General features: G+C 40.4%; 1 protein-coding gene across 1 annotated transcript; it reads left to right on the top strand.

Moving 5' to 3' along the window:
- Positions 1 to 2,988: 2,988 nt before the first annotated feature.
- On the top strand, positions 2,989 to 25,897 carry LOC119199146 (uncharacterized). Its single transcript, XM_062557777.1, has 18 exons — positions 2,989 to 4,220; positions 6,585 to 6,890; positions 6,969 to 7,256; positions 7,539 to 7,646; positions 8,109 to 8,152; positions 10,974 to 11,010; positions 11,254 to 11,297; positions 13,472 to 13,499; positions 13,743 to 13,786; positions 16,970 to 17,018; positions 17,268 to 17,305; positions 18,179 to 18,227; positions 18,471 to 18,514; positions 21,508 to 21,559; positions 21,799 to 21,842; positions 23,891 to 23,942; positions 24,186 to 24,226; positions 24,985 to 25,897. The coding sequence occupies exons 1-18, from the start codon at positions 4,163 to 4,165 to the stop codon at positions 24,994 to 24,996; spliced, it is 1,338 nt and encodes a 445-aa protein (XP_062413761.1). The 5' UTR covers positions 2,989 to 4,162; the 3' UTR covers positions 24,997 to 25,897.

Below are 25,897 nucleotides of genomic sequence, written 5' to 3'. Positions count from 1 at the left end.
CCGTGTATGCGGAAGTGTTCGTTCGGCGTGGTGACGGCCAAGTGACCGAAGTTGAGTTGTTTTATATAAATAAATGCAGCGGAGTTGCAAGCCAGTCATCGCCTCCTTATTTACGCTGCAGCATTGGGGTGAGCGTTACAGTACTATAACACAGTCACAGTCGATCCACCATTACCCTTCCCTTCGTAGTCTAGGTCTGTGAGGCAGCGCACCATCACCCAGGGTTCCCCGTCCCCACTATAATAAAATGACTCGAAATGACTCGAAACTAAAATGGTACGACTTGAGACTCGACTTGAGACTTGATGGCTGTGACTTGTGACTCGACTTGGGACTTGCTTCGTCTTTGACTCGACTTGACTCGGGACTCGAGGGCAATGACTTGAGACTTGCTTGTGACTTGCCTAACAGTGACTTGATCCCACCTCTGCCTTTGGGGCTATTATGGGTATGTGTGACCCATCAATGGCACCAACACACTGCGGAAGCCCCCATCGGTTCTCAAAGTAGGCTGCCATCTCTCTAAACTGCTGGTGGTCAGGGAAACGTATCTGTTCTGGAACTAACAAATTCCTAGCGACCGCACCGACACACTGTTGTTCTGCTGACTCCAAAAAGATGGCCAATTCTTCTGTACTCGCTGTTGGTTGCAAGCTTCCATAGTGCAATGGCAACTCTTTTCTTTACAGGAACACACATTCTGTAGTTTGTGTCCTGCTTTTCCATTGCTGGATGCACCATGGAACAAAGGAATACAAATGTTTCTTCAGACATCCTGAAGTTGTGCACCCACTGTGAGTGTGTGAATCCTGGAACAATCACATCCCACCAGTCATTTGAGCGGCTGAAAGTCCAAATGGTTGGTCTGCGGCGCTGTTTTTGCAACAGATTTATTATCTAGAAAACACAAAGCAATGTTAAGGTTAAAACAATGTCACAGTGATGGTGGGTGTGTTCAAGTCATTCAATTATTAGGGCAACTATCATACGCCAGATCAAAAAAATACATTAATAATACAAGTATTATATAAAGTATTATGCACCAGAGAGGGAACTTTGGTGTCATTAAAGCACAAAGAAAAAATAGCTTAAAGATATACCTATTTTCTCAGAATAATCAATCATTAACCACAACTAGTATTGCACTTTAAATCATATAGGAATCAACACATTCATGTGAGAGTTTAATAATCTTAATAAGTAACCTTCATAGTGCTTAAATAATAAACAGGCTGTAGTTTACAGTTAGCACTTATTTTTTTAGTTTAGGATTATTTAATTTATAAGAATATAGTTAGAACAAAAGACGAAATACATTAATACATGACATGAAAAAGATCGCTTAGCTCAAGCTTACCCTCTTGCGCCGTCGTGTTCGTCTTGCCTTGTCTTGACTCACGCGGTTGTCTATCTCGTCCCAGCTCATTAAAACTTCCCAAATTCGCCTGTGTTTTTCCGCTGTGTTTTTCCTTGCAGCGTGTAGCCTTTGCTCAAACAAAAAATTGTTGTCTCCTTGTGACAAACAGCCACATATTGAGAAGCAACAACAGGATCGGCTGTTTGTCTCCATTGTTGTTTGCGGTTTGTTTTCCGTTTTCGCGCGATCGAATGACGTCAATCTACTTTGCGTCCAATACCACGCCCATTAAGTGACGTTACCACTACTTTCTGGAATACACCACGCCTACCAGGTAAGGGTACTGTTGGCGGTGGAAACGCTCGCCAAATCATGGTTAACAGACCCGACCCGTACCGTACCGTACTGCTCGGTGGAAACGCGCATGAACGTATTCCTCACAGAAAAGCAGTGTGACTTTGTAATGAATGCAACTCATGCCAGCCATGCAGGTGGTGTGTGGGAAAGGCTAATCAGAACGGTCAGAAGTGTTCTTAATGCCACTCTGTTACTTACCTCTGGTAGGCTAAATGATGCATCATTGCGCACCTTCTTTTATGAAACCATGACTATAGTGAACAGTCGTCCGCTCACAGCTGATACCTTGGACAGCCACAACAGTTTGGAGCCACTCACTCCTAACCACCTGATCACGATGAAATCCACCACAGCCTTGCCTCCACCTGGCAAGTTTGAAAGAGGATCTTTATGGACGAAAGAGATGGCGTCAGGTACAGTACCTGACCGAGCAGTTTTGGAGTAGATGGAAAAGGGAATATCTACACAACATCACAACAAGACAATGCTGGCATAGCACTAAAAGGAACTTGCAGGTTGGTGACATTGTACTGGATGCTGAGGACACTTTACCACAAAGCAAATGGAAACTCGGGACAGTCTCAGACGTCATTAAAGGCAAAGATGGACTTGTGAGACGGGCCAAAATCTTGTTTGGAGAGAAGGAGCTGAATCACAAAGGAGAGCACACTAACAGGACTGTTTTGAAGCGCCCAGTCCAGAAATGAGTTTTATTGTTACAAGCTGTTTAAGCACTATTGCAGTTAAGAAATGTGATATTGTTTCGTGTAGTTTTAGCCCATACTTTTGAAAGGTTATTCTGTAATTTGAAATTGAGTGTTTTGAGGTTTCCATTTTGTAAAAACACTAATTTGGTTGGAGTGGAAGTAACTCCACAGACCTTCCGGTAAAAGGAATTGGACCTTTATTTTGAAACGGTACAAAGAGGATGTTTCTGTGTTTTGAGTGTGAGCTTGACAGTGTGGCTACAGAACTTGTTACGAAAAAACGTGAATTTATTCAAAACAGTAATAGTTTTATCGACCCGTAACAAAAATGGCAAAAAGCTCTTAAGGTGGTGTTTTTACGCTGACGTTCAAAGATAGTATTGCACAGAATGGAAGAAAAAAGAGTAATTTTACCAGCAGTAAGTGCCATGTCTCTTCATATACGGAATTCGTTAAAGTATAAGTACAATTTCTGCCTTTTATTGGTACAAGGAATAAGGATTATTGGTCACCTACATAGAAATACTAACGTAAAGCAGGGAAATTTCCTTTAGTGATAAGCTTTTAATGTGCGAGTGTAAAGAAAGAAAGAAAACATTTTCATAAATAGCAAGGTGTATTTCAAACGTGATCTAAATGATTAACACAAACATAACACTATCGTATATTTGCCTCGATGTTCTTCTTGGACGCTGCTGGGTCAACAGCACTGTTTAGAATCCATTTGGCCCTTTTATGAGGATTTTCGGGTGTTTTCCCCAATATCGGTGACGTTGAATCTAACCACGGGAGCCGCCATCTTGCCATTCTGTTGACACAAAGCTGCTACCTCATTGGTGTAGAGCAATCACGTGTCAAACCGTGCCACCACTTACGACCAAAATCCTATTACGCTCTGAAGAAACTAGTTCTGCTTCAAACACAGACGCATCGACAATTGAGTGGAATTTCAGCGACGAACTTTTTTTGGTAGCTTAGCACAACTTGTTCTTTTTTTTATGAGCTAAATATTGTGTAGATGCCAGACTGTGGAGCGGAAATCGTTTTCTAAAAGACTTTTTGTGAATCGGTCCGCTTTTAGCAACTTCCGATTTTTTTGGCAACAGTTTTTACTTTCGATCACAGCTCGTGTTCGTGCCGATCGCTCCTGGAGTCTGATAAGATTTTTTTCTTCTTTATGTCTTTGTTTTAACTTTCTGCTCTTCTTCCTTCAAATAATCCTCTACCAGCTTCCGGGCTTTGGCTCAACACCACCTTCCTCTGGACTCAGCTTCTCATCTCATTTTGGCGCAAAGACACTCTTCGTTTCTCTTACGGAGTCATTTCATCCATTTCCGTTATCTGATCTTAACCTACGTCTGTTCAGCTGGTTCCACCCAACTCGCCCCCATTTTACCCTCAGTGTTCATGTCCGAGAGAAGCGACCCCACCCTTTAGTCCACCCCCCTTTAGTCCACCCCCTTTGTCTGCAGCTCTCGGTCCTCTAGTTCTATTCGTGTTGACACGGGATATCCGTGATCACTTTAACGGGACCTAGCGGGAGAACCGTAACGCACAATCTGCCAGAGAAGCGTCCTCTTGTTGACCTGGATCGACGCGGATAAAACACTTTTTTCTTCAATAGAGTCCTTCACATTTTTCTTTTGGGTTATTTTTTTGTTTCCGTTTCTTTCCTCCGGAGAAACAAGAAGTGAAACTTTCTTCACTTCCTGGTTTCATCGCCTCGCTTCCATTTTGCAGAATGAGGTCGTGCTTCGTGCTTCTCTTTGCTTCTCTGCTGACATCATGTGAAGCACAAGGTGAGCACTTTATTTTATATCTATATTGGGTCAAAGCTTTCATACCGTAGCACTATTTCTCTAATAGACAGTTAGCGCACATCGTGCCACTGTAACTCTGAGAGGAACTTCCTGTTTTAGGTCGCGGTGCCGCGGCGAGTCGAAGCAGCTGCTCAAACTTTTTGGCACAGTGGATGACTGCTGAGCTACTGGCCATCGGACACTTAGCAAGCGCTCAAAAAACCACCCAGCTGGTCACTAATGAGCTCTCAGGAGCACAGCGCAGTCAGTGATTTACACAGAATCAAGGCTGGACTGGTAATCGGGAATACCGGGCAAATGCCCGGTGGGCCGACGCACTTGGGGGCCAGTCGATAGGCATATACATTTTATTTGATTTTTTTTTGCTTCCGACCGGCCCATAAAGCAGGGACAGCGGCCCATTGGTTCATTTTCCATACTGACACTGGGCTGGCCCAATCATCTCTTAGCAGGCTCCACCCCTCCCTCTCCGTGTGTCAGTCAGATGCCTTCAGTGACTCAGAGCCAGAAAGAAATGTGTGGATTAAGATGGAGAAACAAAAACGTAAGAGCGAGGGGGGTGCGGAGAAATTGCGGGCCAAAAAATAAATCTAGAGGTTGATGCCTAAACATGTTAAAAAATAACCGACATGTTTAGTGCTGTAGCTTCAGTTTCCAAAACTACTACAGAACCTGACGACATGTTGCAGAAACAGCAGGTGAACACAGCACATGGAGGAGGAGAGGTGACTAGCCATAGAGATAGCGGTGCATGCGGCTCGCAGTAGGGTTGCCAACTCTCCCAGCAGAGGAGAAGGTGCAGCAGAGGAAGAGGTGCAGCAGAGGAGAAGGTGCAGCAGGTGTCAGTGTGACAGTGAAGTCCAGGAGGGACAGAGTGAGCAGGAGAGTGTCATTGAAACGGTAAGCAAGCAGGTAGCTCCATGAACAGGGAGGGGGTGTTAATCAGGGCGGGTGCATGAGGACAGTGTGTGTGGGGCTGGCTGGGCCACAACCAAGATGATGACGATTTAACAGTTACCTCAATTAATGAATATTATAATAAGGCAACAAATATAATTGTTGTCGGTTGTTGCTATTATAAAGTCTGAGTGTCAGGTTGTCATTTGTCAAATTGTCACTTAAAAGTTACTGCAATGACCACTCAGTTAGCTAAAGTCAAATAACACAGCATAAGCTATTTTGCACTTTTTTTGTAGCGAGCAGAGTTGAGAGTTCACTTATTCAATTGCAACTTGGGATATTCTAATGTAACCATTTAAAACTCATAACGGTCCTTCTTCTCTAGAAAAAAACTCAAATGATGCCATTTGATTATTTTAATTATTACTCGCCCACAACGAGTTACACGTTAGAAGAGGTCGCTAATTTATGTTATTTGGGGGTTAATAAGCCGCTTTGCATTTTGAAAGCTGTATATTCAACTAACTAGATATTTTCTAATGTTTCATCTGAATTTCCAATATCATAAATATGTAATATTACGGCAAGTGAATACTCTAAATTGTATATATATATTATCAGGACGTTTTGTGTGAGTAATTTGTTTGTATAGGTTTTTTATGGGAAGTGTGTCAACAAGTAGAGGTAAATGTTGTTTGGTGTCATATTAAAGAAGGGTTTGTGCTCTTTATAGGGATAGTTCACCCAAAAATGAAAATTGTGTCATTTATTCACCCCCAAGTTGTTTCAAACCTGTATGAATCTCTTTATTCTGCTAAACAAAAATATATATTTTGAAGAATGTCAGTAATCAGACAGTTGATGGACCCCATTGACTTCCATAGTATTTTTTTTTCTACTATTGAAGTCAATGGGGTCCATCAACTCTCTGATTACCAACATTACCGTCCATGGCACTTACAGTAGTTCTCAGTTTTGTACGGGTTTTTGGGAACGGAACAGTAGATATGCAAATCTACAGGGAAAGCTAGGATAGTGTACTGGTTGGTGGTTGTGTCCGACCGATTGTGGGGGGCCGGTCTGAGCAGAAATGCCAGGGCCCTTTTTTTTTGTCCCAGTCCAGGCCTGGACAAAGGGACACAAAGACCCTGTTTTTCACAATGGAAATACTTTGTCACGTCAAGAAGAAGAACTTTGGGCACCAACTTGGTCTCAGTGGGTTTAGTTTGTGCTGTTAAGCTTCTCTGTGTCCTCAGGAAGAGACGACGTGAGACATTTTAAGAGACCTCTGTCACTTCATGTTAAGCAGTGATGAGCTGAAGGTGAACCGCTGGTTCAATGTGTGAGAAATAAAGTAAAGGGATGGAGTAACATTCAGCAATGAATGATTCATCATATGTTGTGTGTGATGTTTATTGTATCATGTGTCTACTGTTTTTACAGGAACCATTGAGCCTTTTGGGTTTGTGCTGAAGGGACGTGATCTGCTCCTGAAGCTTCATGATGATCCTCCTGAGGGGGTTTTAGCTGTTGAATGGAAAGTCAATAAAACAGTCACTCTAGTGAGATTTGAACCTAGTGGAAAAGCAAATGTCCTTCATAATATCACTAGAAGGTTTAAGTTTCCTGAGAATAAATTCTCTGTGATATTGAAGAATCTCCAAGAGGTCGACAGTGGAGTTTATTCTGCTGTAGCAGGAACATCTACAGAAGACAAACTAGTAGCTGAATACAAGGTCACAGTTCAAGGTGAGTCTGTAAACATTTCACTGGTAGTTTCTGCCGCCATGTTTCATAAACTCTTCACAGAAACCTCCCCCCCCTCAGGACCAGTGTCTCCAGTCAAACTGATCGTGGACCGAGTGGACTCCAGGAGCTCAGAGTCATGTGACCTCCATGTGACCTGCAGGACTCACAACTCTCACATCAACAGCACTTTCAGATGTGTCGACTGGGTCTGCAGTCAGGAGGGAGGAGAGCGATCAGAGGTCACGACCTCTGGGGCTTCTCTCCAGATCTACCTGCTGAACAACGTGATCATCTGTAACCATAGAAACAAGGTTCACTGGACCCAGGACTTGGTTCCTGCTGAACATCTTTGTCCCTCAAAACATGGTAAGACTGAAAGAGGAGACGACTTCCTGATAATAACGAACCCTCTGCCCCCCTCCCCCATAAAATCACCACATACCTATAAAAGTCGGTAGAACTAATTTCTTTGTTTTAATTGAATAAAATGATTTCTTACTATAGATCACGTTACAAAGATGTTTCCACAATCCAAACTGCAGTCCGTCAGAAGCACATCAGGCTGTGAACATGTGACACATTCTCAGCTGTGCTGCTTCATTTAAACCAGGAAGACTCTTCTAATCTGGTTCTGGTTCTGTTTTACAGATCCTCCTCTTCACTTTGGCTGGGTGACTGCTATTTGCATTCTCACTGTCATTGTCATCATGATTGTGGGTCTATTTTTCTGGCTTTATCGTAAAAGGAGATTCATCCGTAAGTCCAAGTAAACATTCCAACAAATAATCCCAACATGTGTAAAATCCTCTTTGTTTCCTCTACATAGAAACTCAATGTTTCCAAGTCCTCCAGAACTATGGACCCACCTGTTTGGTTAAATAGTCCAATATCACAAGTCCCAGTTTGCCTCAGAGCGCTGTACAATCTGTACAACACAGGACGCCTTTTACTGCATCACATGAGCAAATAATATACATGTGATTTATTACCAAAAGGTGCTTTTTATCACACTGGGATTGTCATGATTTGCTGTTTTGATTCAACCTCTAAGAGTCACAAACATCCATCACATCAACATGTGCTTCTGTTTGAGGGTGGAGTAAATTAGACACCACCCAAAAGATGGACTCACTTTGTCTGCAGCTCAAGTAAAGTAAATGTACAACAGTTCAAGTCTTTAAAGGGATGTTGTTTTCTTCTTCTATCACTGACCTGCAGGCAATGAAAGGAGCATAAAAACTCTTTTACAGAATGTCACTCAGGTAAGCGCGATGTTTTTTTTCAACAAATTAAGAAAAGTTTTTAGAATCCAAACCTTGTCCCAAGCTTGTTTACAGGTTTTCCCGGTGTCTATAAGCAGTTTCCCAACTTGTAGATAAGAGCCATTACAAGTACAGTTTAAGTGCTACAACTTGTTAGTGTTTTTAGTCGAGGTTTAGTCTGAAGAGATGTGTCTTCAGTTTGCAGCGAACGATGTTAAGGTTCTCCGCTGTCTGGACGTCATCAGAGAGCTCAGCTCTCTGCTGTTCCACCATTTAGGAGCCAGGACAGAGTTGTGATCTCGCTGAGTGCTTTTCTCTCAGTGAGGGAGGAACAAGCAGCTTGGCAGATGCAGAGCGCAGTGTGTGGGTTGGGATGCAGGGTTTCACCATGTCCTGGATGTAGACTGGTCCCGATCCATTCACAGCATGGTGCATCAGTACCAATGTTGGGCAGCTGGGGCCTTGTGATGAAACGTGGAACCTGCAGCGCCCACAGACTCATATTTGGCCACTAGATTGGAGCTCATTCAGCTCCATTTGGAGGTTTGATGGTGCGTTTTCCACGTCAGCTGCAAATGGATTACTGGGCAGTTCAATCTTGCTTACTTTAATCATGCAGGTTTTGACAGATTCCCCTTCGGTAAAGGGCCGGGCTGATTTCGCAACTTCTGCTGTCACAATAAAAGGGGCCTTAACAGCAGCCTGGCTTTGTGATTTGGCTTTAGTGAACATAGTCTGCTGTGACACCAGATTTCTGTTTAACTCCTCTACCTTCTGTAGCCTTTGTGTCGTGTCCAGGTGTTTTTATCTGTCCCGGTGCTTTGTTTCATAGGGTCTTCTGCACAGAAGACACACAGCTTCACCCTTTAGATCCTCAAACATATACTGTGCCTCCCACCTATCTTTAAAACTCCTGTTTTCAAGTTCCACCTTTCATTTAGTCATTTTTTGGGGAGAGGGATAGTTGAAAGTTGACACAAGTGGTTTGTAGTACAGACTGTGAGGCGCGGCTTCTGCAGGGCCGCGAATGGGCAACGACACACGGAGTGCATTGTGGGATTTGTAGTATTAAGGTGATGCGTGCTGCATACCGGGGGGCCAGCTCTAATAGTAAATCGATTTGATCATGCAGGCCAAAGATAATTCATTCCCAGGCCGGATGTGGCCCGCGGGCCTTGAGTTTGACACATGTGCTTTAGAGCGTGTACCTACAGGATCGTTTAGTCGCTGTTTGGAGTCGGGGGGGTTGGCAGTGTCACACCGAGGTTCCTAGCAGTCAGAGTGGGTGTTAGGGTCAGGTTATGGGTCGGAGAATATATTCCGGGACAGAAGTATTTGAGTCTTGTTGGGGTTGATTTTCAGGAATACGAATAGACGTTGAAAAAACTTTATTTAAAACCAATTTTCAACGTCGTGCCAAAGACGTCTTTAAAAACGTCTCTTCAGATCATTTGCTCACTTGAAAAGTACAAGTTACACACTGTCACAGTCAGTTGTCAACAGCCCTTAACAAGGACAACACATTTGATTAATTTGTATTTATTAATATCAACACTTTTCCTATACAAAAATAAAATATACAATTTCATAGTTTTATTTTCACAAATTATAAGTGCAGCAACAACATGAACCAGTTAGTTTAGAATGTTGTGTTTGTAAACCATTGTTCAGAGACTTCATTTTCAGATTCTGTAACAAGATCTGGTTCTGAGTCACTTGAATCGTGATCGTTTACCTGAAATCAGCTCCGTCTCCTCATCGTCACTTCAATGATTCAGAATGCACAGAACACCCCTCAGATTCCTTACTACTTCTTGAGGGGGGGGGGGGCTCCCTTGTTAGAATGATGGGAAACACTAAACTGGCAGCAGTCTGTTACTAAAACCTGTTTCAGGCCCGCCACTAAAAAGCAGGCGGCCCGAATCGTTGTCCAACAGGTAAAGAAACCTGACAGGTCCTTCAATGATTAAAGAGGAAAGTTTCCCCAAATCCCAGAATTCTGTTGGTAGTTTTCAGTTTCATTAAAGCTTTCTATGTATTAGTTTATGTGACCTGCTTTAATACTGAAAGATTCTCTTCTACACAAACGTTATCAGAGAGTTTAAAAAACAATGATTAAATGTTACTGAGCATCACACACATTCAAAAGAAGCTTTTTTTTAGCATCACAATTCAAGATCTTAGAAATGACATCTTTTACATTTTAGATCAACGTTGATAAAGTAATAAATATGTTGTTGTCCTGCAGGAAGCTTTGGTACCTGGTTTGATTCTTCATGTCACTTTTCATCTGATCATTTCCTAAAGAGCAACGATTTACACTTTAGACTTTTAAGGCCTCACCTGATTGGTGAGATTTAAGCTGCATGATGCAGGAAGCTTCTGTTATATATTTTTATTCTGGAAATAGAAGGAAAAAATAAAATCTTTAAATTTTTATAAAAGGGTCATCAGGTGTCTTTACTCTTAATCTTAACTCTTTAATAACGACACACACTGATTCTTTGGTAATAAGTCACAGTACAGAGAGGGACCTTTTAATCACTAAAACACAAGACAAGTATGAAGATTTAACAAGTTCTAAGTTTTCACCCATTACAAAAATACACATTGTCTGCTTGCATGTACAGTATTTACTCATCATTGTGTTTAGAAGGTTATCTGTTATTGTAAAGAGGACTCATTCATTTTAAGACAAAGAGGCAGAAGTGTTTAAATCAGTGACTGTTAATCATCAGGAGATGACTCCTCACGAGGAAAATAGCACCTTTAAAAAGAAGCAGCAAGTAACCTTTTCTCATGTATGTGATTCATCCTGCAGAGATCATCATCATATTGGAGCCCAGACTACTATCCAGGTCTGTCCACCTACATCTTGATGGATCTCCACACTGGATCCCTGCAGCCAGCAGGGCGACATTTGCCTGTTGCCCCGACTGGCTGCAGGGATCCAGTGTGAAATGTGCTTCTGTTTGAGGGTGGAGTAAATTAGACACCACCCAAAAGATGGACTCACTTTATCTGCAGCTCAAGTAAAGTAAATGTACAACAGTTCAAGTCTTTAAAGGGCTGTTTTTTCTTCTTCTATCACTGACCTGCAGATGTAGGAAGAAGATTTGAAGATCTTGTTCATTCAGTTATTCAGGTAAGTGTTACTTCTTTTTTTAAAACAAAATAATAAAATGTTTTTAGAATCCAAACCTTGTGCTGAGGTTGTTTCCAGGTTTTCCAGGTGGCTTTGTGCTGCTACGTGCACACTATAAGAATTTATTTTTAGATTTTGGGGGTCCCCGACAAATATTTTTAACATTAAAAATGATTGTGAAAAGGTCTTTAGTGACGTTTTATGTTTATAACAATATTTAATTCATTTCCTATTGGGCAGCAATCAGAGCAGCCAATAGCATCACAGATAGTTGTTGTGCTCTATGACGCAGACACAAAGGTTATTGTTGAACGAAGCCTCACAAAGAGTGAAATCCCTCATGAAAATGCTGTAAGTGCTTCGATTATTTTTTCAACGTCTACGAATAGACGTTGAAAAAAAACGTTAAACCAATTTAAAACGTCTTTTCAACGGATAAATTGCTCGCTGGAAAAGTACAAGTTACACAGTCAGTTGTCATGACAACAGCTCATAACAAGGACAACACATTTGATTAATTCCTTTTTATTAATATCAATATTACACAACACTTCTCCTATACAAAACAGAATACAAAAAATAAAATGTAATTTCATAGTTTATTTTCACAAAATATAAGTGCAGCAACAACATGAACCAGTTAGTTTAAAATGTTGTGTTTGTAAACCATTTTTCAGAATCATTGGCACTTCATTTTCAGATTCTGTATCAAGATCTGGTTCTGAGTCACTTGAATCGTGATCGTAAACCTGAAATCAGCTCCGTCTCCTCATCGTCACTTCAATGATTCAGAATGCACAGAACACCTCAGATTCCTCTAGTCAACATGTTCATTCAATTAAAATTATTGTACGTTCAATTCCTACAACAGAGATGATTCAAATATTCAGAGTAGTACACCAGGTGTAAGACAGGACAACCTCCATCAGGTGTAACCTCCATCAGGTGTAACCTCCATCAGGTGTAACCTCCATCAGGTGTAACCTCCATCAGATGTAACCTCCATCAGATGTAACCTCCATCAGGTGTAACCTCCATCAGATGTAACCTCCATCAGGTGTAACCTCCATCAGATGTAACCTCCATCAGGTGTAACCTCCATCAGATGTAACCTCCATCAGGTGTAACCTGTGAGGAGGGAAGAACAAAGACTTTAGGGAAGAGGAAAAGTTTGTAATTTGGGTTTATGATGACAGTAATAATAAAGTGACTAATAATAATAATAATAATAACAGCAGCACCAAGTGTGTTAGAACCCTAATTCATAAATTATTTTCTTATTACATTATAAACAAGGTAACAATTAATCTGCAACTTATTCTCTGGAGTAACACTTCCAGGTACTTTACACAGTATCATACTTTACAAAGTACCCTTAAGCATGCAGTAACTTAAAGGTACAAAGTTTTGGCCAGTTTTTGGCCAACGTGTCATTGGAGAGAGTTTAAAAACAATGATTAAATGTTACTGAGCATCACACACATTCAAAAGTAGCTTTTTATTAGCATCACAATTCAAGATCTTAGTAATGACATCTTTTACATTTAAGATCAACATAGAAACAGTAATAAATATGTTGTTGTGCAGCAGGAAGCTTTGGTACCTGGTTTGATTCTTCATGTCACCTTTCATCTGATCATTTCCTAAAGAGCAACAATTTACACTTTAGACTTTTAAGGCCTCACCTGATTGGTGAGATTTAAGCTGCAGGATTTAGGAAGCTTCTGTTATATATTTTTATTCTTGAAAAAAAGGGAAGAAATCAAGTCTTTTTCAACTCTGATGTTTGTTATAAACGGGTCATCAGGTGTCTTTACTCTTAATCTTAACTCTTTAATAACGACACACACTGATTCTTTGGTAATAAGTCACAGTACAGAGAGGGACCTTTTAATCACTAAAACACAAGACAAGTATGAAGATTTAACAAGTTCTAAGTTTTCACCCATTTCAAAAATACACATTGTCTGCTTGCATGTACAGTATTTACTCATCATTCTGTTTAGAAGGTTATCTATTATTGTAAAGAGGACTCATTCATTTTAATACAAAGAGGCAGAAATATTTAAATCAGTGACTGTTAATCATCAGGAGATGACTCCTCACGAGGAAAATAGCACCGTTAAAAAGAAGCAGCAAGTAACCTTTTCTCATGTATGTGATTCATCCTGCAGAGATCAAGATCAACAGACGACATTCCAGGTCTGTCCACCTACATCTTGATGGATCTCCACACTGGATCCCTGCAGCCAGCAGGGCGACATTTGCCTGTTGCCCCGACTGGCTGCAGGGATCCAGTGTGAAATGTGCTTCTGTTTGAGGGTGGAGTAAATTAGACACCACCCAAAAGATGGACTCACTTTATCTGCAGCTCAAGTAAAGTAAATGTACAACAGTTCAAGTCTTTAAAGGGCTGTTTTTTTTTCTTCTACCACTGACCTGCAGCTTTTGGAAGAAGATTTAAAGATCTTGTTCATGAAGCTCTTCTGGTAAGTGTTACTTCATTTTTTTAAACAAAATAATAAAATGTTTTTAGAATCCAGACTTTGTCCCAAGGTTGTTTCCAGGTTTTCCAGGTGTCTTCGTGCTGCTACGTGCACACACCTGCTACGTGCACACACCTGCTGCTTGTGCTCAGATCCTCTGGGAGGAACCTGATGATCCATCGATCCAAACCTGGTCTCTTGTGGCCATTAGTCCTCTTCAGCTTTGTTTCTTCTGTTGTTCACGTGTTGTTTGTTTGTGTCTCAGTCCGTCATCCAGATTTTAACACTTTGCTCAACAGCAACAAGTCAAAACCTGCAACTAACAATTATTTTGATAATTGATTAACCGGTCATATTTTTTTTCCTACACATTAATCATAAAAAACGGCATTAAAAAGCTTTAATTTTCAACGCTTTATTCTAAAACAGAACTGCAAATTCACATTGCAAAAATACTTTAGGAAGTACATGTTGCTCCTTGAACATAATTATTTATTCAAAATAAAAAAAATAATCCTTAAATTAAACAGGATATGTTTTAATGTTAGAACTTTTTCTCTACACACACTCACAGACGCACAATCTTACACACAGACACACACCCCATGTTCACTTGAAGCTCATTAAATTATTACCATCCTTGTAGTGAATGTTAAATAAATGTTTTCATCACACATAAATACAGCAAAGCGCTATGAGATGAATTTAAAATGGCATTTGTAAATAAATGCATTAGAGGCTTCTTAGTTTAATGGATCACCGTGTGTCTCTTTACAGGCAACACATCAACTACCGTCAAACCCACAGTAGATGTGCACTAGACTACCGTCAAACCCACAGTAGATGTGCACTAGACTACCGTCAAACCCACAGTAGATGTGCACTAGACTACCGTAAAACCCACAGTAGATGTGCACTAGACTACCGTAAAACCCAGAGTAGATGTGCACTAGACTACCGCAAAACCCACAGTAGATGTGCACTAGACTACCGTCAAACCCACAGTAGATGTGCACTAGACTACCGTCAAACCCACAGTAGATGTGCACTAGACTACCGTAAAACCCACAGTAGATGTGCACTAGACTACCGTAAAACCCACAGTAGATGTGCACTAGACTACCGCAAAACCCACAGTAGATGTGTACTAGACTACCGTAAAACCCACAGTAGATGTGCACTAGACTACCGTCAAACCCACAGTAGATGTGCACTAGACTACCGTAAAACCCACAGTAGATGTGTACTAGACTACCGTAAATGACAGCATTAAAAAGTACAATAACCGAAAAGAGACAAAGCACAAAATATATACAAGACAACAGATTGAAAAATGAATGATCCAAAAAAGGCGAGTAAATAAAATCATGTCTTTAGTGTTGCTAACTGCTTCACTGCTGTTATTAGCGAGCTAACGCTAGCTTGATCAGCTGGATGACGAGTAAACAGCAGCAGAAGAGCTGCTGGAGGCTCTTTATGTTCCTCACGTCCAAACAGGACAACGTGGTGCTCTCATGCCACGTTACGTTGACCTTTTTAGTTCATTAAATGTGAAATGCTTTCACACCTTCACTCCAACAGGTGTCTTTACCTGCGTCATGTGACTCACAACAACTGCTGCTGGCTGCTCTTTCCTCTACGACGGCTCGGCCTTTTGTACATTTTTTTTTATTGCTCTGCGCAAATCTTTACAACTCGTTGAGTGATGTAATAATCGCACGACACAACGAATCGATAATGAAGTTTGTTGCCAACTCCTTTAATAATCAATATTATCGATTATTATTGAAGCCCAACAAAATCATAAAAACTCTTTGTACTGATATTAAATCCCACGTTGGTGTCTAAAATACTGAAGCAATGTGATTTAAATGAGGCCACAGGTTGGTAGTCACATGACATCTCCTACGTGGTCACGTGACCTTTGCTTCCACGTGGTGGCTCACACCAGTTTGCCACTTTCCTCCTGAGCCGATGGTTTTCTACTTGTTACTTGTGTTTAGAGCTGCAACTAACGATTATTTTAATAATCGATTCATCTGTCGATTATTTGTTCGATTAATCGATGAATCGGATAAAAAAATAAAAAATGTAAAAACATTAATTTCCAACCCTTTATTGAAAAATAGAACTGACTGTGCACTTTCTAAATATGTTTTGCACTAACAGATTGCTCCTTGAACATCCCTAAGTAAGCAAATAAAATGGACTAACACAAAAAACATACACACATCGCATGATGTATACTTTACAGCTGCCAAATTAAATATATTAGGCACAAAATCATGAATCATTGCCGTGGTGCTCCCGTGCCAGGCCATGTCGCTTTTGCATATCTTACAATGTCAACCCTCCCGAATTTCAAAGCCCCTCCCGAAAATATCCCGGACCGACCTTTCTCCTGATTTCCACCCGGACATCAATATTGCTGCACCACCCGTCACTGGGTGCGCTGTTTCAGACCGAACAATAATAAAGGTTACACCTTGAAGTCGAGCGCGGCGATTAGAACCTAAAACTACTGGCGCTGCAAAGAAAACCGCAGCACCCCCCCCCCCCCCCCGTTGCCCGCTAGGACCCGCACCCCCCATTTCAGTGTGAAATATTTAGATCGCATTGGCTTCTCTTCCTCCGCATGTTTCAGAACAGTAGTACGGGTCTCTCCGATGTTCTGCTGCGCGGCGCGCGCAACTTTCTTTTAATACTCAAAGACAATAGTCGCGCGACACAACGAATCGATAATGAAATTCGTTGCCAACGCTTTTAATAATCGATTTTAATCGATTTCATCGATTCGTTGTTGCAGCCCTACTTGTGTTAAAAACCTCCTTTTACACAGAGAACAAGTCCAGAGACACAGAACAAGTATCATTTGCAGTGTGAAAGTGGAACGTACTCTACATGATGTTAAAGTTCTAGCTGCTTTATTTATGGCTCATGCTGCAGTGTGATGTGCTTTCTACCCCGAGAGATTCCTCTCAACTCTTTGTGAAAAGAGCCCAAAATGGGTTTTGTAGCAGTTTATTGTATTTTAGAAAAACAGACTCAGTAGTTTTAAGACAAAGAGGCAGAAGTATTTAAATCAGTGACTGTTAATCATCAGGAGATGACTCCTCACGAGGTAAATAGCACCTTTAAAAAGAAGCAGCAAGTAACCTTTTCTTATGTATGTGATTCATCCTGCAGGAATTAACATCAGCACCACGTCAGATGTGGAACCCAGCAGACGCTGCAGGTCTGTCCACCTACATCTTGATGGATCTCCACACTGGATCCCTGCAGCCAGCCGGGTGACATTTGCCTGTTGCCCCGACTGGCTGCAGGGATCCAGTGTGAAATGTGCTTCTGTTTGAGGGTGGAGTAAATTAGACACCACCCAAAAGATGGACTCACTTTATCTGCAGCTCAAGTAAAGTAAATGTACAACAGTTCAAATCTTTAAAGGGAGGTTTTTTCTTCTTCTATCACTGACCTGCACGTTTAGAAAGAAGATTTGAAGATCTTGTTAATTCAGTTTTTCAGGTAAGTGTTGCTTCTTTTTTTAAACAAAATAATAAAATGTTTTTAGAATCCAAACCTTGTACTGAGGTTGATTTCCAGGTTTTCCAGGTGTCTTCGTGCTGCTACGTGCACACACCTGCTACGTGCACACACCTGCTGCTTGTGCTCAGATCCTCTGGGAGGAACCTGATGATCCATCGATCCAAACCTGGTCTCTTGTGGCCATTAGTCCTCTTCAGCTTTGTTTCTTCTGTTGTTCACGTGTTGTTTGTTTGTGTCTCAGTCCGTCATCCAGATTTTAACACTTTGCTCAACAGCAACATGTCAGAATCTTAAAAACTCTTTGTGGATATCAAATCCCACGTTGGTGTCTGAAATACTGAAACAATGTGATGTAAATGAGGTCACAGGTTGGTAGTCACATGACATCTCCTACGTGGTCACGTGACCTTTGCTTCCACGTGGTGGCTCACACCAGTTTGCCACTTTCCTCCTGAGCCGATGGTTTTCTACTTGTTACTTGTGTTAAAAACCTCCTTTTACACAGAGAACAAGTCCAGAGACACAGAACAAGTATCATTTGCAGTGTGAAAGTGGAACGTACTCTACATGATGTTAAAGTTCTAGCTGCTTTATTTATGGCTCATGCTGCAGTGTGACGTGCTTTCTACCCCGAGAGATTCCTCTGAACTCTTTGTGAAAAGAGCCCAAAATGGGTTTTGTAGCAGTTTATTGTATTTTAGAAAAACGGACTCATTAGTTTTAAGACAAAGAGGCAGAAGTATTTAAATCAGTGACTGTTAATCATCAGGAGATGACTCCTCACGAGGAAAATAGCACCTTTAAAAAGAAGCAGCAAGTAACCTTTTCTCATGTATGTGATTCATCCTGCAGGAATTAACATCAGCATTACCTCAGATGCGGAACCCAGCACACGATCCAGGTCTGTCCACCTACATCTTGATGGATCTCCACACTGGATCCCTGCAGCCAGCCGGGTGACATTTGCCTGTTGCCCCGACTGGTTGCAGGGATCCAGTGTGAAATGTGCTTCTGTTTGAGGGTGGAGTAAATTAGACACCACCCAAAAGATGGACTCACTTTATCTGCAGCTCAAGTAAAGTAAATGTACAACAGTTCAAATCTTTAAAGCACTGTTTTTTCTTCTTCTATCACTGACCTGCAGATGTAGGAAGAAGATTTGAAGATCTTGTTCGTGAAGTTATTCAGGTAAGTGTTACTTCTTTTTTTAAAACAAAATAATAAAATGTTTTTAGAATCCAAACCTTGTGCTGAGGTTGTTTCCAGGTGGCTTTCTGCTGCTACGTGCACACTATAAGAATTTATTTTTAGATTTTGGGGGGTCCCCGACAAATATTTTTAACATCATTAAAAATGATTGTGAAAAGGTTTTTAGTGACGTTTTATATTTATAACAATATTTAATTAATTTCCTATTGGGCAGCCAATAGCATCACAGATAGTTGTTGTGGTCTGTGACGCAGACACGAAGGTTATTGTTGAACGAAGCCTCACAAAGAGTGAAATCCCTCATGAAAATGCTGTAAGTGCTTCGATTATGTTTATATCTCCATAATAATTGCTTATTATAGTAAAATATTTGGAGTTGGTGTTCCTATATCAAAAGTTGCAAACTACATTAACTTGGATACCCAGTGTAACGTGACCCAGTGACCATTTTTTGGTTGAAAAGACATTGAATAAACGTCTATGATTGACGTTAAAAAGACGTTGCTAATTGGTTTAAAAGTAAACGTTTTTTTTCAACGTCTACGAATAGACGTTGAAAAAAAACGTTTACTTTTAAACCAATTTAAAACCTCTTTTCAATGTCGGGTCACAGACGTCTTTTCAACGGATAAATTGCTCGCTGGAAAAGTACAAGTTACACAGTCAGTTGTCATGACAACAGCCCTTAACAAGGACAACACATTTGATTTAATTTGTATTTATTAATATCAATATAACACTAAACACTAATAAAATATATTTTGTGAAAATAAACTATGAAACTTATTCCATCTCTGGAGTAACACTTCCAGGTACTTTACACAGTATCATACTTTACAAAGTACCCTTAAGCATGCAGTAACTTAAAGGTACAATGTTTGTTTACAGGCCTCAACTTGTTGAATTCAGCCCATGTGATCTGTGTTTAGGTCGCGTTGCTCTAAAAACATGTATTTTCAATATGAAATGGGAACAACAATAATATGATACGTGTACAGCAACAACCAAACGCATTAAAAACACCAAACACACAGAAAATACTCTGCAGCGTTTACTTTTGGTCCAGTTCATGTTGAACCTCAGGGCCACTGGGAGCAGAACTCGTTCTCTTACCTCCACATGGACATAATATTTCTTGGTACAAGAACATATGCACGTTTAATAAACAAATAATTAGAAAATCAAATTAATAGATAATGCAATACGGGGGGGGGTTCATTTCCTGCAGCATCTCAATCCTGTGGAAGTAATTTAAGGGGGAAATAATGTGGACAAACTTTGAATGTGTCGCTCACAGAACATGTTACAATGTGATGGGCGGTGCCTTCAGATCATGTGACCTGCCGTTGGGATGATGGACACATGGCGTCATTCAGAGAGGAGACGCTAAAACAACAGAGGGACACAAGTATCGACCCACATGCTGTGTGACTTAAAGAAAACCAGAACCCGGTTACCAGTGACGGCTAAATGACACGAGTCGGACGCTGTTCCCATTGCAGTGTCTCCCCCAGGTTTACTACTTCATGGGGGGGGGGGGGGGGGGGGGCGCTCCCTTGTTAGAATGATGGGAAACACTAAACTTGTAAGGTTTACAGGTACTAGAACCCAAATGCACAACTCGGAGACAGAAGTCCAATCAGGCGTGTTTAATTAAACGGGGTCAAAAGCCGGGATATCAGTCCAACAGGCGAACAAATCAAAAAAGGGGCAGGCGGGGAATCCGTAGTCAGGAAGAGAAGGCTAGGTCCGAACGAGGAATCAAGAGGCTGGAAAATGCTGGAAAACTTGGAATACACACAAGACAATCTGGCAGAGGGCAAGTGCAAGGACTTAAATAGTGGGTGGCTAACGAGGGAATGGACTGTAGGTGGGAAGGGCATGAGGACCAGGTGAAGGGAATCAGGTGATTGAGTGTTGATGACGGGATCTGGAATGACAGAAGAGTTTAATTGACAAGCAGACAGGCATTGGAAAGATTAATAAGCTGGAGAATTCGTGACAAAACTGGCAGCAGTCTATTAGTAAAACCTGTTTCAGGCCGGCCACTAAAAGGCGTGCGGCCCGAACCGTTGTCCAACAGGTAAAGAAACCTGACAGGTCCTTCAATGATTAAAGAGGAAAGTTTCCCCAAATCCCAGAATTCTGTTGGTAGTTTTCAGTATTATTAAAGCTTTCTATGCATTAGTTTATGTGACCTGCTTTAATACTGAAAGATTCTCGTCTACACAAACGTGTCATTGGAGAGAGCTTAAAAAGAATGATTAAATGTTACTGAGCATCACACACATTCAAAGTAGCTTTTTCTTAGCATCACAATTCTAGATCTTAGTAATGACATCTTTTACATTTTAGATCAACGTTGATAAAGTAATAAATATGTTGTTGTCCTGCAGGAAGCTTTGGTACCTGGTTTGATTCTTCATGTCACCTTTCATCTGATCATTTCCTAAAGAGCAACGATTTACACTTTAGACTTTTAAGGCCTCACCTGATTGGTGAGATTTAAGCTGCAGGATTCAGGAAGCTTCTGTTATAGATTTTTATTCTTGAAAAAAAGGGAAGAAATCAAATCTTTTTCAACTCTGACGTTTGTTATAAACGGGTCATCAGGTGTCTTTACTCTTAATCTTAACTCTTTAATAACGACACACACTGATTCTTACTCACAGTACAGAGAGGGACCTTTTAATCACTAAAACACAAGACAAGTATGAAGATTTAACAAGTTCTCAGTTTTCACCCATTATAAAAATACACATTGTCTGCTTGCATGTACAGTATTTACTCATCATTGTGTTTAGAAGGTTATCTATTATTGTAAAGAGGACTCATTCATTTTAATACAAAGAGGCAGAAGTATTTAAATCAGTGAATGTTAATCATCAGGAGATGACTCCTCACCAGGAAAATAGCACCTTTAAAAATAAGCAGCAAGTAACCTTTTCTAACGTATGTGATTCATCCTGCAGGCGAAAACATCAGCATCACCTCAGAATTGGAGCCCAGAAGACGACATTACAGGTCTGTCCACCTACATCTTGATGGATCTCCACACTGGATCCCTGCAGCCAGCAGGGCGACATTTGCCTGTTGCCCCGACTGGCTGCAGGGATCCAGTGTGAAATGTGCTTCTGTTTGAGGGTGGAGTAAATTAGACACCACCCAAAAGATGGACTCACTTTATCTGCAGCTCAAGTAAAGTAAATGTACAACAGTTCAAGTCTTTAAAGGGAGGTTTTTTCTTCTTCACTGACCTGCAGATTTAGGAAGAAGATTTGAAAAAATTGTTCATGAAGTTTATCTGGTAAGTGTTACTTATTTTTTTAAACAAAATAATAAAATGTTTTTAGAATCCAAACCTCGTCCCACGGTTGTTTCCAGGTTTTCCAGGTGTCTTCGTGCTGCTACGTGCACACACCTGCTACGTGCACACACCTGCTGCTTGTGCTCAGATCCTCTGGGAGGAACCTGATGATCCATCGATCCAAACCTGGTCTCTTGTGGCCATTAGTCCTCTTCAGCTTTGTTTCTTCTGTTGTTCACGTGTTGTTTGTTTGTGTCTCAGTCCGTCATCAGATTTTAACACTTTGCTCAACAGCAACATGTCAAAACCTGCAACTAACAATTATTTTGATAATCGATTAATCAGTCACATTTTTTTTCCTACACATTAATCATAAAAAATCGGCATTCAAAAACATTAATTTTCACCCCTTTATTCTAAAACAGAGCTGCAAATTCACATTGCAAAATTACTTCAGAAAGTACAGGTTTAACAGGATTTGTTTTAATGTTAGAACATTTTTCTCTACACACTCACAGACGCACACTCTTACACACAGACACACACCCCATGTTCACTTGAAGCTCATTAAATTATTACCATCGTTGTAGTTCATGTTAAATAAATGTTTTCATCACACCTAAATACAGCAAAGTGCTATGAGATGAATTTAAAATGGCATTTGTAAATAAATGCATTAGAGGCTTTTTAGTTTAATGGATCACCGTGTGTCTCTTTACAGGCAACACATCAACTATCGTAAAACCCACAGTAGATGTGCACTAGACTACCGTAAAACCCACAGTAGATGTGCACTAGACTACCGTAAAACCCACAGTAGATGTGCACTAGACTACCGTAAAACCCACAGTAGATGTGCACTAGACTACCGTAAATGACAGCATTAAAACGTAGAAATAGATTTCTCAGCAATAACTGAAAAGAGACAAAGCACAAAATATATACAAGACAACAGATTGGAAAATGAATGGTGCAAAAAAGGCGAGTAAATAAAAATCGTTTCTTTTAATGAGGTCACTACGTGGTCACATGACATCTCCTCTGTGGTCACGTGACCCTCCCTTTGCTTCCACGTGGTGGCTCACACCAGTTTGCCACTTTCCTCCTGAGCCGATGGTTTTCTACTTGTTACTTGTGTTAAAAACCTCCTTTTACACAGAGAACAAGTCCAGAGACACAGAACAAGTATCATTTGCAGTGTGAAAGTGGAACGTACTCTACATGATGTTAAAGTTCTAGCTGCTTTATTTATGGCTCATGCTGCAGTGTGACGTGCTTTCTACCCCGAGAGATTCCTCTGAACTCTTTGTGAAAAGAGCCCAAAATGGGTTTTGTAGCAGTTTATTGTATTTTAGAGAAACAGACGTAGAGGCAGAAGTATTTAAATCAGTGACTGTTAATCATCAGGAGATGACTCCTCACGAGGAAAATAGCACCTTTAAAAAGAAGAAGCAAGTATGGGCGGATGGTGTATATAGGGGCGATTTGGGCAACGCCCCACCAACTGGGAGAACGAGTTATTGTCCAATCAGATCCGTCAGATTCAGGTCACGTTTCAAATGGAGTCCCGCCTCTCTCGGGGCGAATTCATTGACGTGGAAAATTGCCCAAGCATTATCCCGTTGACTCTCATGTTAAAACTTTTTTTTTCGAAAATCGAGCCTTCAATGCATTTTCAATGAGGATTTGGGGCTCGCACTTACGCGCTTGCGTCATACGTAACTGAGCAAAGAGAGCGAGGGGGGGGGATATTTTCGATCAAGTAGCTACTTGTTGGAATGTTAACTTGTGAATAATTCCCAATTTCTATTGATGTATTTGCACTTAATCTTGCTAAATTCTACAAGGCAAATAAATTAAGTTAAAACTTTTTCCTTGGATCCATTTGCCTTTGTAAGAAAATGTTCTATTTTGTCTTTATTATTTTGTCAGAATGCTTCGTTTGTATGTGAGAAAAAAAATCTTTAATTAGCCCCCCCTACAATAAAATTCACCAGCCGCCACTGGTAGCAAGTAACCTTTTCTTATGTATGTCATTTATCCTGCAGATATCAGAATCAGCATCACCTCAGAATTGGAGCCCAGAAGACCCTGATCCAGGTCTGTCCACCTACATCTTGATGGATCTCCACACTGGATCCCTGCAGCCAGCAGGGCGACATTTGCCTGTTGCCCCGACTGGCTGCAGGGATCCAGTGTGAAATGTGCTTCTGTTTGAGGGTGGAGTAAATTAGACACCACCCAAAAGATGGACTCACTTTATCTGCAGCTCAAGTAAAGTAAATGTACAACAGTTCAAGTCTTTAAAGGGAGGTTTTTTCTTCTTCTATCACTGACCTGCAGCTTTAAGTAGAAATGAAGATCTTGTTGATGCAGTTCTTCTGGTAAGTGTTACTTCTTTTTTTAAAACAAAATAATAAAATGTTTTTAGAATCCAAACCTTGTCCCAAGGTTGTTTCCAGGTGTCTTCGTGCTGCTACGTGCACACACCTGCTACGTGCACACACCTGCTGCTTGTGCTCAGATCCTCTGGGAGGAACCTGATGATCCATCGATCCAAACCTGGTCTCTTGTGGCCATTAGTCCTCTTCAGCTTTGTTTCTTCTGTTGTTCACGTGTTGTTTTTGATAATTGATTAACCAGTCAAATCTTTGCTCTACGATTAATCATAAAAATTGGCATTAAAAAGCTTTATTTTTCAACGCTTTATTCTAAAACAGAACTGCTGCTGGCTGCTCTTTCCTCTACGACGGCTCGGCCTTTGTACTTTTTTTTATTTATTGCTCTGCTCAAATCTTTACAACTCGTTGAGTGATGTAATAATCGCACGACACAACGAATCGATAATGAAGTTTGTTGCCAACTCCTTTATGTTAAAGTTCTAGCTGCTTTATTTATGGCTCATGCTGCAGTGTGATGTGCTTTCTACCCCGAGAGATTCCTCTGAACTCTTTGTGAAAAGAGCCCAAAATGGGTTTTGTAGCAGTTTATTTTAGAAAAACAGACTCATTTTAGACAAAGAGGGAGAAGTATTTAAATCAGTGACTGTTAATCATCAGGAGATGACTCCTCACGAGGAAAATAGCACCTTTAAAAAGAAGCAGCAAGTAACCTTTTCTCATGTATGTGATTCATCCTGCAGGAAGAACTTTAACTCCTGAACAAGACGAGCATCTCCTCCAGCTTTGTGAAACCTGACCCTGGATCGATTCAGCCTTAAAGCGGCTTTGGGCGAGAAGATTCTCTTTAACAATCAAATCCCAGAATTCTGCTGGTAGTTTGCAGCCTTATTGAAGCTTTTTATGTTTTGGTTCATGTTACCTGCTTTAATGCTGAAAGATTCTCTTCTACACAAGTGTGATGTTGGAGTGAGATTAACAAACAATGATTGAATGTTACTAAGCTTCACACTCAGTTTTTTACTTTTTTTTAAGCATCACAATTGGAGATATTAATATTTTACATTTAAGGTCAATGTATAAAAAGTAAGAAATATGTTTCAACTGTGCTGAATGTGCGAAACAGATAATTTTTCTTGTAAATATTTTTCCATGTTGTATTTAGTCATTATATGTTATGACGCTTTAACAATTTTCCACCCAAAACAAAACCTGCTAAAAGAATGATGAAGTAAATACTGTACATGCAAGCAGACAAATATGCAATGTGTATTTTTTCCATTCTAAATAGGATCATATGTAGTATTATATGGTGTATTTAAGATTTTTGCTTACATATAATCTATATTATACATTCAAGAAAACATCCACCAAAAGCATTTATATTGTCTTGTGTGATATTTTGTCTATAAATCAATGGATTTTCATCATTTGTTTTAAAGGTGAACTATGAAGGTTTTCATGTCAAAATGCATCTTTGAGTCTACGTTCCTTCACCAGGAAATATCATGTGAATAGTAGATTACTTGACCTGATCATCAAAGTTCAAATAATAGAAATAATCATCAACGTATTAAAGAATGTATTTCCATTGCATTACAGTTTTATTATTATTGAATATGATTTTTAATAAACTTTTCTTCTCCAAACATTTTA

Source organism: Pungitius pungitius, chromosome 15 (genome assembly GCF_949316345.1).
Source record: "Pungitius pungitius chromosome 15, fPunPun2.1, whole genome shotgun sequence".
Classification (NCBI taxonomy): domain Eukaryota; kingdom Metazoa; phylum Chordata; class Actinopteri; order Perciformes; family Gasterosteidae; genus Pungitius; species Pungitius pungitius.
The sequence above is the reverse complement of the archived record's forward strand: the minus strand, read 5'-3'. Positions and strand labels throughout refer to the sequence as shown.

Coding starts and splice junctions, on each gene's coding strand:
- LOC119199146 (XM_062557777.1), top strand. CDS start 4,163: ATGAGGTCGTGCTTCGTGCTTCTCTTTGCTTCTCTGCTGACATCATGT. Junction 4,221..6,584: donor GACATCATGTGAAGCACAAG/GTGAGCACTTTA, acceptor CTGTTTTTACAG/GAACCATTGAGCCTTTTGGG. Junction 17,306..18,178: donor TTGTTAATTCAGTTTTTCAG/GTAAGTGTTGCT, acceptor TTCATCCTGCAG/GAATTAACATCAGCATTACC.